This window comes from Phalangium opilio, unplaced genomic scaffold, assembly GCF_054372755.1.
Source record: "Phalangium opilio isolate 3A_F unplaced genomic scaffold, DU_Popi_V2 ptg000209l_1, whole genome shotgun sequence".
NCBI lineage: Eukaryota > Metazoa > Arthropoda > Arachnida > Opiliones > Phalangiidae > Phalangium > Phalangium opilio.
This window is the reverse complement of record NW_028324217.1, coordinates 9,071,232-9,083,743: the sequence shown is the minus strand read 5'-3', so window position 1 is coordinate 9,083,743 and position 12,512 is coordinate 9,071,232. Positions and strand designations below refer to the sequence as shown.

Sequence of the window (12,512 nt, the reverse complement as noted above, 5' to 3'; positions counted from 1 at the left end):
TTGAAAGAACTCTATTTTAACCAAAACTCACGAAACTTTGTACCCTAAAAATTGTCTGCTCATAAATTTTCAAATCTCATGCACCCATTTATTATTTTATTTTTATTATTTTTTTTTTTTTGGATTTGCAAAGTGTTTCTGTAACATTTTAGTAAAATATAAGATTACAAATTTTACACTAAAATCAAGATATCCTTGCGATAATGATAAAAACCAGGAAAGTGGCTTGAACTAATTTTATGTAGTCTCATTCGAAAATTAAAGGTATGTCCAAAGCTTGTCAAGAACTATGTTTTGAAGTAGTAGTGTTACGCTTTCGAGGAGTAGTGATTTGGTGATATCACACGACTGTATGCGTGGAACGATTTGGCGGATGGATCATGGATGCAACGGAATTCACTGAAAAGGCTACGAAATTCGCGCATGCACAGTAGAGCTCTATTTGATAGATGATTAGCTTGATCTAGGCTGCATAACACTTTGTACGTTCCTTTAAAAACAAATATTAAGCTAAAAAACGAGGGCTAATCACTCTAGTATATATTTCAATAAAAATATGCAGGTATTATCATATGAAATTTTAGTTTGAAATGATTTTAAATTTGAGCAGAATTTTATTATCAAATGAAGTTTGTAATTTGAAAGTTTAAAGGCCAAGATCCAACTAAAAGGGTTCTAGGTAATGGTTCAATGTCGGAATTCTAGTTTTACAAAAATTGTGCGAGTAAAGAGGAAAATAGACAATAGGTCGTTACATTTTTTATTACATTGAATTTTAATTCGGATCTCCTAAGATGACAACAAGCAAGGGTTTCTTGACAAATTGAAATCGAAGTTTTGATATCGAAATTTTATATAAGTATAATAGGCCTTTCCAAAAAACAATAGGAATGCCGGGTAAATCGTCTTGTGGCAGTGTTCGCGCAGTTACTAGAATTTAATGGTTGTTTTAATTTAAAGAACAAGGCTTAACCTGATATCATGGATAAAGAATGCGCTTGAGGAAATATGTTTTCACCCTATTTTCTTCTGGTTTTCACGCTAAGAGGATAGGCAACTCCCAATCTCGAACGACAGCTTATTCTGTATATACTCTGCTACAACATCGTAACCCTATCCTATCGCAGCGTATTTCTTAATCCTAACGATGGGAGTAGAAGCCAAAAATTGCTTTCTGCGAACACGTTTGCTCCGATTTGCCAACTGCGATCGCGGTGTCAGACCTTGGTCAGACACACAGACACGTCCAGTGTAATACCTCTCCGTTAGGTCATCGTCACTCGAAGACGTAAAAATTATTCGTAATAAATAATAGACATGTTTAATGAGTGTGAATTTAACGATTTAAATGAGACTGTGTGGTGAATAATGGCCAGAACTAACAATGAAACATTTTTACAAGAGTATATATTAAGAATTACGCGTATTTGTACTTTGATGACCACAAATTTCATCAGTATCACCTTTCAGACCCAGGAATAATTAAGACTTTGTGTAAACCCTTGGCTTCTTGACTCTCGTACTGCACCAAAAGTCAGTCATTAATATCAATCTTGTCAGGAATTTCCCCCCAAAAATGTATTTTTTTCTTTTTCTGCTCTTTGGAATCTTTAGTGCCCTGTATTTATAGTAGTCACGTGATGGTACTGCGTGTAATATTTAAGGCAAAGAAATACGCGTGTAGCGGAAGTACCGAGTTTGTTATGGGTAATTATCTTCCGCTTTTTACGATGTCTTATTGGCGTGGCGCCTGCCGTTGTCTTACAGAAGAACGGTAATGACAGGAGACGACGTTTTTCATGCTTTTGTCGCATGCTACATTTTCATTTAAAAGAACATTATCTTAATTCCTATTAGATTTCGGAACGATGTGGTTTCCTTCCACGGAAGTAAATAACGATGAAGTAAAATATCAATTATTATGAAAAGAAAAGTTTTCAGATAACATAAGATTATTAATAAAAACTGTCATTGTAGGCGAAGATGGGAAAAGATAAGTGTAGAAATTAATTGCCTGAAGTGATACATATATTAAAATTTTCACTTTTGAAGACGTGACTATAAAAAACTACGAGGTTTAATTCTAAGGAAGTAAATAATTATGAAGTAAAATATCAATTTTTACGAAAAGAATAGTTTAGATAACATAACATACCTTTAAAGAACGGTATTTTTCTAAACATAAAAGGAATTAAAATTAAAAGATCTCTTTTAGAAAATAATTAGCATTTAATTAGTCTAGAAAATGAGGACTACTGCGCCATCCGTAGAAAGTGAGTCGGTAATTTACCGTCCGTAAATTACCGGTAGTTTAACAAATACCGCGTAAATTACCGTAATTTTTACTATATACGCATTAAAAGCTTCATTTTACACTTTAATGATCAGTTATTTCTGTGTTTACTTCCAAAATGACTCACCAAGCGCTGTTCGCTAACTAATACTTACAAAGTTGCGCTAGAAATTAGTCTTTTAATAAATCTTTAGTTAGAGATCAGATTAGAAAGGCCACGGCTGCCGTCTTGGTAGCAAAAGCCGCAAATACGTGTAAAGCAGTCAAGATAGTGCTCACAATTAAATTTTGCTTAAAGTAATGGATTGTATAAGCACGGGAAAATATAAATTACCAACTGAACAGTAATTTTTGTTTCCCCAAAATTTGAATATTGAATAGGTAATTTATCGGTAATTTAAACGTTTGCTATGGTTTCTCTACATTTAGTGGAATGGTCTATAGAACTTTCAGATTCGATACATCGATGCTTAACTAGGGGTTGTCCTTAAAGCTAAAATATCAGGACCTTCTTTACAGTCTTAATGTTTAGGGGTTCACTTCCGTCCCAACTATCAGAACTCAACCACATAACCACTTCTAAAACCTACCCCTAGTGTTACTGATATTAACCGTGCAGTTTCGTTATATTCGGTATCAAATTGACTCTGTACTAGTTTGCATTGAGAACAAACATCAACACACAAACAACTTTCAAGGCCACCAGCAGGCTAGACACCCAGCTTTGCCCATCAGCCCTTTGGAACATTTTTATTACTTTTTGCTCGCCATTTTTAAAGATGGAGGCAAATCGAAACCGAAAACCCATAAAACTCGTCTATAATAAATTTTCGATAGAATTGAGTTAATATTACCAAATATTGTAATGCAGGGTTGCCACGGGTCAGGGAAAACCTGGGAAAGTCAGGAAATTTAAAAATGGGCTAAAAAGGTCAGGGAAAAGTCATGGAATTTGATTTTAGTGGGTAAATTTCTGGGGATAAGTCTTTATTGAAAGAGTAATTTGAAAGTTTCTCCTCATCCTCTCTTTACACAGAAAACTCTAGAGCAATCCTTAAAAATGTCTAGAATGGTTTTTGTAAAGTAAATTCGCTCTAAAAAATATGTTAGTTATATACTGTTATTTTTAGTCAAAATGTTTCTTAATCATTTTGGTGCAACAAATACATTGGAAAACTTAATGTAGAAAGTTTATTTAATTATAAGCACTTAAAACGTGCTGTAAACATTTACACTTTTTTCCTAAAAGATCGGCGAAAAGGTCAGAGAAAACCTGGAAAAGTCAGGGAATTTGGTTCTGAAAATTCTGTGGCAACCCTGTAATGTTTACAACTTATCATCTCAAATTTCATATAACTTTCTTGTCGATCTTCGTGAATAGGAATCGCTAGTTCAGGATTGGCAACTACCTATCCAGTCCGGTTTAAACCACCTGGTTTAATCCGGATTAATCCACTTAAAAAAATCCACCTAAAATATCCGGCTTAATTATGAATGGGGAAAAATCAATTTTGTGCCATAAAAATAATTAAAATATAACCAGAAACAAGGCAAAAGTATAGGAAGCGACAACTAAAGATTATTTATTATAAATGATAAAACTAATAGTTGTGTTACCAGTTGCTGTCCAGTTACAGCTTACAATATTTTACCAGTATTACTCGAACTTAAAACAGCGTGGTTCCTGTGGATCCCCTACAAGTTGACTTTCCTTATTCGTTATAATGATTAAAGAAAAACGTGATTATCGAAATATATGTCCATTAATTTTGAACAATATTGGACGAAATCAAAAACATTTTTCATTAAAATAACTAATTACAAATTATAATAAGCATTATAAACTTAAAGTAAAATCGTGATTTTAATATCCCATAAAGCTCCAAACTCCGTGCGTCATATTCGAAAAAAGGTCATTCAAACCTCGGAAAACAATAACTTCAAGACAGATTTGCGAGAAACAAAGAGAAAATAGAAACAGGTGAAATAACGGATTTCACCGTTGTATTTCGTTATTCGTTTTCTAACAATTTGTTTTGGTGTTACCGGAACATTTAGCTTTGTTATGCTCAAATGCCTAAACACTTTTTCTATCAAAAGGCTATATAACTTCCACCATAAGTAACGTAACAACTAGAAGTATAACGCTTAAGTAAAATTTGATTTCCACCAACCAACTTATATATCAAATTCAAAACGCCGTCGTAGAAGTGACCCCTGGAAAGTGAGGCAGAGTAAAATATATTTAACAAGTTGAAAAACCAAAATAAACCTCTCCGAGTCGAGACGCAATTAAGAGGTTTTTCTTAAATAATTAAATAAATGTAATTGATATGAATTATTTTAATCGTCATTAATTTACCTTAATTCTAGTTAAATCGTTTAATGAAACTTTATTCCTAAAATCATTTTAAACATAGCTATTGTTGACGTTTGAATTCAAACTTATGCCTCTTTAACAATTTTTCTAAATTTAAGGTATGTAAGGCTATTGATTCACAATAAATGATATGAAAACTCGCAATTGCGGGAAACCCTGACATAGTGAGGGTCTAGACGTTTCTCGTAACCCTAGCCGATTGGTGCGTATTTCTTAATCCTAACGATGGGAGTAGAAGCGAAAAATTGGTTTCGCGAACACGTTTGCTCCGATTTGCCAACTTTGAATGTGGTGACAAACACACAGACACGTCCAGTGTAATACCTCTCCGGGACGTCATCGTCACTCGGAGAGGTAAAACGTTTCACTAACTAATAGGAGCTTGAAGCTTCGTCATTTTTGGGAGAGGCAGTTAGAGAGCAAGGAGGATATGCGGCAACATTCTCTGTAAAAGAATAGCAGGTATAGATTTAATTTTAGAAGTAGGAATGGAGAACAGAGTAATCTAGGCGCGCGTCAAATTCCCGGACCCCATTTTCATTCTCGGAGGGGTATGAAAGAAGAGGTGGGTCATAGCGGCAGAGATAAATAGGAATTACGTATTTTTCACCGTGTTCATCAAGCAGCGTCATCAAAACTTAGTTCAAGTGAGCCAATAAGATAATTTAAGCTTTTCGATACGTGTTGGAGGGATGAGCTCTATACTGCGCTATGAGTCGGACTGAGGTAAATACTAACCGTTCTCCATTGCTACTTCTAAAATTAAATCTATCCCTGAGAATAGATAAAGGCAGAGGCTAGTGAACGTTTTTTAAATCCAACTAATTAGGCCTAAACTCCTGTAAAATCGTATGTTTTGAAGTTTCCCGGAACTTGCTAATGTTTCCAGTTTAAGGCAAAACCCCTATATGGCAACAAAATATCAGTAAGAAATTTATCATTAGGGTACTTACTGATAATATGTTATTTAATTATGCCTTTAGTTACGAAGCAGGTGCTCATTTTTGTATTGTCGTGAATTTTATTTGGTTTATAATTTATATCGGCCGTGATTCATCGTTTAAACATACATTATCTCACCCTCATATCTTTTGTTTTCATTTCGTTATATTGAGGTCAATTGTAGATGGCGATACTGAGGTATTGTAATTCAAAAATAATATCATAAGGACATCATTTCTCTAAGGGCCCAAGCGCATCTATTAGCAAAAACATCTAGTTCTGCTAGATGTGACGTAGATTTTGTATAGGGGCTCCTTCCGAATTTTTCGTGAAATTCGCGGGAGAGAAAAATAATTTTCAAAATCAGCTACGACCGATATCCTAAGCCGGTCGTGGTCTAGACGCGAGCTCTGAGATAACGCTCCCAAGCGGTTGGGAATCAGATTAAAACAGGCGGGTAGGCGAGAGAGGAAGGACTGAGGGGAAAAAATAAGTAAGAGAATTTCAAAAACCACCCAGCTCTCTCAGACACAAGAGGTAAATTCGCGCTTAGTAAAAATCACGAAGAGCTGTCGTGAGAAATCTTTGAAGGAGGGAAAAATGTTCAATGCCGGGTTACTCTGCAGCGAATACGCTCGGCCTCTGTTTAGGCTATACAATTATTATACCACTTGAGATGAGACGGATGGCTGACCAAATCGGACATACACACATTTCAACCGTAACATAGAATCTTGGGCCCTTAGAGAGAGATAATGTCCTTATGATAATATATATTTCATTATAATTTTAGAGCAATGTAAGCAATGAAATATACATAGGCAATATTTGTTAGTTCACATTGACAAATGTTTCTAATGCCAATAGTAAAGAAATATTGGAAATATTAGCTTAAAAATTCGTCGTTAAATTTTGGATCGATACTTTTTTTTAACAAGACGACCTAAGGTCTGGACTCGTAATAGTAGCCACATCGTACCGTACTTAAAAGGCGTACAGAAAATTTGGGTGAATAGCCCCTCGATGCGCTATCCTAAAGAGTGAATAGCCCCTCCATGCGCTATCCTAATGAGTGAATAGCCCCTCGATACGCTACCTTAATGAGTGAATGACCCCTCTATACCTTACCCGAATGAGTGAATAGCCCCTCTATACCTTACCCTAATGAGTGAATAGCCCCTCGATACGCTACCCTAATGAGTGAATAACGCCTCTATACCTTACCCTAATGAGTGAATAACCCCTCTATACCCTACCCTAATGAGTGAATAATCCCTCTATACCTTACCCTAATGAGTGAATAGTCCCTCTTACCTTACCCTAATGAGTGAATAGCCCCTCTATACCTTACCGTAAAGAGAGAATAGCGCTATCTCTTACAATGGTTAATTGATTTACCGTACATTAGCCTCTCGATACCCTACTCTAAACAGTGATAAAATTATTACCCTTATAAATTTACTTATGCTATAATTGTAATATCCCCGGGGAATAGAAGAACAGCAGATAGTTTTAGTGATTAGGCTAGAGTAAGAAATCCATAGGCACTGTTATTCATCCAAGGCACTGATAAGCGACATTTGGAAGCCTTTAAAATGGAATAATGTGCCTGAAAAAATCGTCTGATTCGAGGCAGCCTGTTTTTGTAGATAACTAGCGGCCTCTATGTTTAGCAAATATAAGACTATCAATACTAATTAGCTGATCCACTCAAAATTAGTTCTCTTCATATTCCCTTTTCAATCTGATTTAAAATTGTGAATTGATAGTTCAATGAGGCGTACTATTTCGATTGCACAATTATGCTAATTTTCGATACGTGTTTGTTCTTTTATTATAAAAACTAGCACCGCATACGATAGTTATTCTGAAAGTTAGGTAACCATGAAAAAGGGTGTAACCTTTTAAACAACAAAGCCAAGTATACGTGTACTCAAATACCGAATAAACCTTCTGTCAAAAACACTCGGCTTTCTTTTGAACTTGATGTCAACGAGTATAGGCAGTCTCCCACCTTTGGTTATATCAAAGCCAAACGAATAAAAAGCATGGGTGCCATTTCATCATAGAGGCACCCAAGCATATTTCCATAATAATAATATAGCATGCTCTACTATCAAGAATCAATTCAACTATCCAGTGAATGTTTCAGATGTGTTGTAAGCCATGGTCTACATCATAGTACTAAAGTGATAATAGCGCATAAATCAACAATTAAATTTTAGATCACAATATTTTCGGGATATCTGAATCAAAGCATATTTTTTTTTAGAATTATTAAATTTTCAAAGCTTCAATTTTAGACATACTTAAGAAATTTAAGACTATCAAACAGAAATTAAATGCTAGGCTACTATGGCTTTAAATTTTTTGATGATGACACTTAATTTCTAGCAATAGGGAGCTAACAGTTCTTACCCTGAAACGTCACACCCTTCTATCACTTACTGGAGTTTCATCCCCCTAACGGTTGGAAACAGCTATTCTACGCGCAAAAATGCTAACCAGAGAGGGGCTGTGTGACGTCAGACTATCTCTTCCCCCTAGCAGTTGTTAGCTCCATATTGATCTAAAAACAAGGAAACCGATTGTAAAGATTCTAAGTGTACTACTCTATTTGAATAAAAAGTCAGTTGGTTGCAGTTGCAGTTAGAACTTTTGAAGTTAAAAGTTTGGGCTAAATTGTCCATTTCAATAGGATTAGAGTTTTAGATTCAGAGTATCAGAAAGACAAATCAGGGTCATGATAATGTCAGCTACTGATCTAAAGCAGGAAATATTTTGACTTCAATGCGCTTCAATGCGTATCATATAACGCCTACCACTTGAGTTATCGATATTCGACAAAGACATGTTATTAGAACAGTATAGCCATAAGTAACTTAATAACGATAAGTCTATGCCGCGCTACGGCGACCGCTAAAATTTCGGCAGCGGAACTTTGCGCCATTTTCTTAGGTGCAATGCTACCAGACACTTTTCCCCATTTGAACTGATTGCCAGCTGCAATTTTTTCCGTTTTCAGACTCAAAACAAACATTTGGCTTAATTTTAATAACTATAAGCTTAAATAAGCCACCAAAAATAGTAAAACCTCAAGGAATGCATAGTTTTCAGACGTGGAGGATTCATCCCATTTACACTATAGGAGGTCAGACTACTTGGTGCTTGGTGGGTAGAGTATAGTATGCACCAAGTACCCTGTCCTCCTTGTGTTTATGGTATTAATCCTCCACGTCTGAGAACTATGTAATAGCCAATAGGTATAAATACCAAGGAGTAAAATAGTTTTTGAGTTCCTCTGAACTTGTCCGACCCATTTTGAAGAAAAATCGATATCTATAACATGGGGAACCAATCGTCCTTATGAGAATTAGTACAACGGTAATTTAGAGTGTCATACTTGTTCTTATTACGTTACTTGTGATTAAGCCTTACCGAGATACGCGTTGTACCTACAGTACCGATATAATAGGGATTATACGTAATATTTAAAAGGCATTATCCTTGACAATAATAAAACGATTACACGCAACCCGTAATCGGTGTACAGGGATGTTCACTATGATTTGTTCCTGGTTCACCCTGAAGAAATATTTCAAGGACATCGTAATAAAAATCGAAGGATGTTTCGCTCTTCGCATCCAATACTGAACTATAGCTGACTAGCTAAGCTACTGGGCATTTCCCGGGTGTTTTAGTGGACAGAAAACCGGGAAGAAGTCTATGTAGACACTAAATAACCAATTGTCTTTCGACTAGCCCGTGTGAAATATCTGAATAATGTCTTTCTTTAGAACTTAACCTTTTCTACATCTTTCAAATTCAAGAAAACGGTGTTTATTTATTATTTAATCATAAAGCTTAAATGTTCGTGGTCTGGAATAGGACTTTCTTAAAAGGCTTAATGGCTAGGTGTTGCCGCCGTCCGAACCTATATCGACCACCAAACCACTTCAAATGAATCTCTCATAGCATTACCATAAGTCTGACACTTATGGTAATGCTAGAGACTTACAGATCGAGCTAGTTCGAGAACTACAAGCGAGGATTGACTACACTCGGTTTTGCAGTCTATCTTCCCATTTAGACTTTATTTAGATTTAGGCCTTTGACAGCGCCTCACCAGGCGTCGCTTTACGAGAATCTATGACGTTTCACCTACGTCACTTCATGACAAGCTCTCAGTTACAGTAACCAGTGGCAAACTTTTGGAACAAATCTTATGAACTGCATGGGTGATATCAGTAACAATGTAAGTTCATAATGTATGTTCCATAAGTTGGTCACTGGCTACTTAGAGCTTGTCACGAAATGACGTGGGTGCAACGTCATAGATTCTCGTAAAGCAACGCCTGGTGGGGCGCTGTCAAAGGTTTTGTACAGACTAGATAGGAAGATGGACGGCAAAACCACGTGTATAGTCAATTCTAGCTTCGTTCTCGAGCTAGCTCACATTACGAAGTATAAGAAGTGTCATACTTATGGAACATATCTTACAAACTTATGGTAACAGTGATATTAACCAAGTAGTTTTGTCAAATTCAGAAATTAACGAATTGTCACTTTGCAAACATTCAAACATATAACAAACAACTTTCTGAAATATATATAAAATTATTATATAGCTAAATACTCAGTAAAATATTCATGGGAACATTTTGCAAACTCTTGTTACCCTACGGTACCGTTTTTTTCAGTGTTTAAAAAAATTCCAAAGGCTTTGCATTTAAAGCTGGAAATTACGATGGGCTGTTTCTAGGAGTTTTTAGAGGAAGTTTATGGACATAAGGTCGACATTCTTTGGTCTAATAAGTATCTACCCTTGGGGCTTCGAAGCGAGATATTTCATACGCTCAAAAAACATCTTTTGAATTCATTATTAAGCTTAAGGTGTATAATATAATACTGTCTGCAGGGGATGATTTTTCTAGATTTGCAATGAAAATTTAAAAAAAAAGTTCTCATTCCTTTCAGTTTTGGCCGAGACCTTTCGGACAGCGGATCCTGCTGGAAAAGGGTTGGTTGATTGTAAAAGTGTTGTCAATTTGGTCAGAAGAACACTCGGGACATCCTTGACACACGGAGAAAAGGAGAGGATCATTGGCAAAGCGGAGTTGTTAGCCAAAAGAGGTAAAGAATATTTGATCTATAGATGGTTTTCCATGGAGAATTCATTCCATTTACACCAGGAGACCGGGCTACCTGGAGGACAAAAAGCAGACGGATTTCTGTCCTCCAGGTAGCCCGGCCTCCTGGTGTAAATGGTATGAATTCTCCATGTGTGAAAACTATCTATATTTTTAATTATAAATAAATAATAGTGCTGATTTAATGACGTGCAGCCTTAATTACTTTACCCTGGTACTGGAACTAGTTTTACATGTATTACTTTTAAGTAGTAGGTACTTGCAAAGATAGATTTTGATTTTACAGATATACCATCCCCATCTTCTAAATCGGCGACCCGTTAAGTGTCAATTTGTTAAATATTTGCTTACAGGCAACACCATTTGCTGCCAGTTTTAAATAAATAGTTGTCACTAAAAGGTTTTTTTGCCGAAATTGAAGTGGCCTCAGTATTGCCAGGCCGTTATTTAGCTAGTAGACAAAAGAAAGAAATACTTGGACTAATTTGGTTTATAGAGAGTCTGACAGCTCTGCATTGAAGTTAAAGCTGAGATAGGGAATTATTTTCCTCAAACCTTTTTTATCTCACGTCACGAATAGTCCAGGGAATCTAGACATTAATTAACCTTGAATAAATTAGGAGAAAGCTGAATTATTGCACAATGCTAGTATATGATGACCTCATAAAAATACCAAAAGTCCCCAGTAATCCGAGTGGTGCTTCCCCCGTTTCATCCCCCCTTATATCAAATTTGTCTTGTCAGGCTCTCTTGACATATCTATTCACAAACGTTTCTCAGAATGCTGAAATATGGCTCATTCGTTAGAGAAAGAGCCATACTATATTTAATTATAGTACGCCAAACACCTATCTTTAATCACAATCAAATTAATTAAGTCAAAATAAAAAAAAAACTTTAAAACTTAACCCTAACATTTACAGTTTTAAACTGAGTTTTCCAAATTAAAAATTTTAATTATACTTTTTTCTTAATATCATCGTTTAGAGCTGGTTGTAAGCTTTAAAAAAGTATTATTGTACATTATAATTACTTTAGCGAAAATTAGCTGAAAAATTAAATAAGGATTCCCTCTCCCTGAAAGGGGCGTTGCCAGTTGCCACGGTATCTGTCTGTATGGAACTCAAGGAAGAAGACAATTCTTTGGGTCCTTGCCCGTTTCGCCTTCTTTCAAAACCAAAAATTATGAATTTAATACTATATGAATGAAATCATAATGATTTTTAACCAATTCAAACAAGTGAAACGAGGTTTAGCATTTAAAGTTCTTTTATCACTTTTATTGAAACAATACGATAAAAGTTTCGTCAATTTACAACAAATCAGAATCTTCTTCTTCAGCAGCAAAACATATTTCCGGTTTGTTTGTGCATGAAGTACCATTGCATTTGCCACACATCGACGTACAAAGTAATCGACTCTTACGACATCCACAGGATGAACGACATCCTGTTTTGCAATTGCATGAAATCAAGTTAATTAGTTCGTTAGGAGCTAATTGTTTTAGGCAAGTAACTGGCTGCAGAATGCCGTTTTTTAATTCAAAGCCCCATTCGGTTGGATATAGCTTTCGACCATTCCAATTCTGAACTTGCAGATATGATCTAAGCATGGGGTGGAAAACATCGCCGCGAGCGTGGTACTATGCGATTACCTAGAAGAGAGAAGGGAAGATAGGGGGAGGAACGCTTGTCTGAAAAGCTCTCGCTCTTGGGACTTGGATTCAGACTAGTTGTGTTCAGCCAAA

At 35.8% G+C, this 12,512-nt stretch overlaps 1 protein-coding gene across 1 annotated transcript in view; it reads left to right on the top strand.

Annotated features, from left to right (window-relative positions):
• The window catches only part of LOC149618986 (septin-9-like), a 46,456-nt gene that overhangs the window by 12,174 nt on the left and 21,770 nt on the right, over positions 1-12,512 (top strand). Inside the window, exon 3 of the mRNA XM_089855633.1 lies at positions 10,593-10,748. Within this exon, the coding sequence (XP_089711759.1) occupies positions 10,593-10,748 (156 nt within the window). The remainder of the gene's footprint in view (positions 1-10,592; positions 10,749-12,512) is intronic.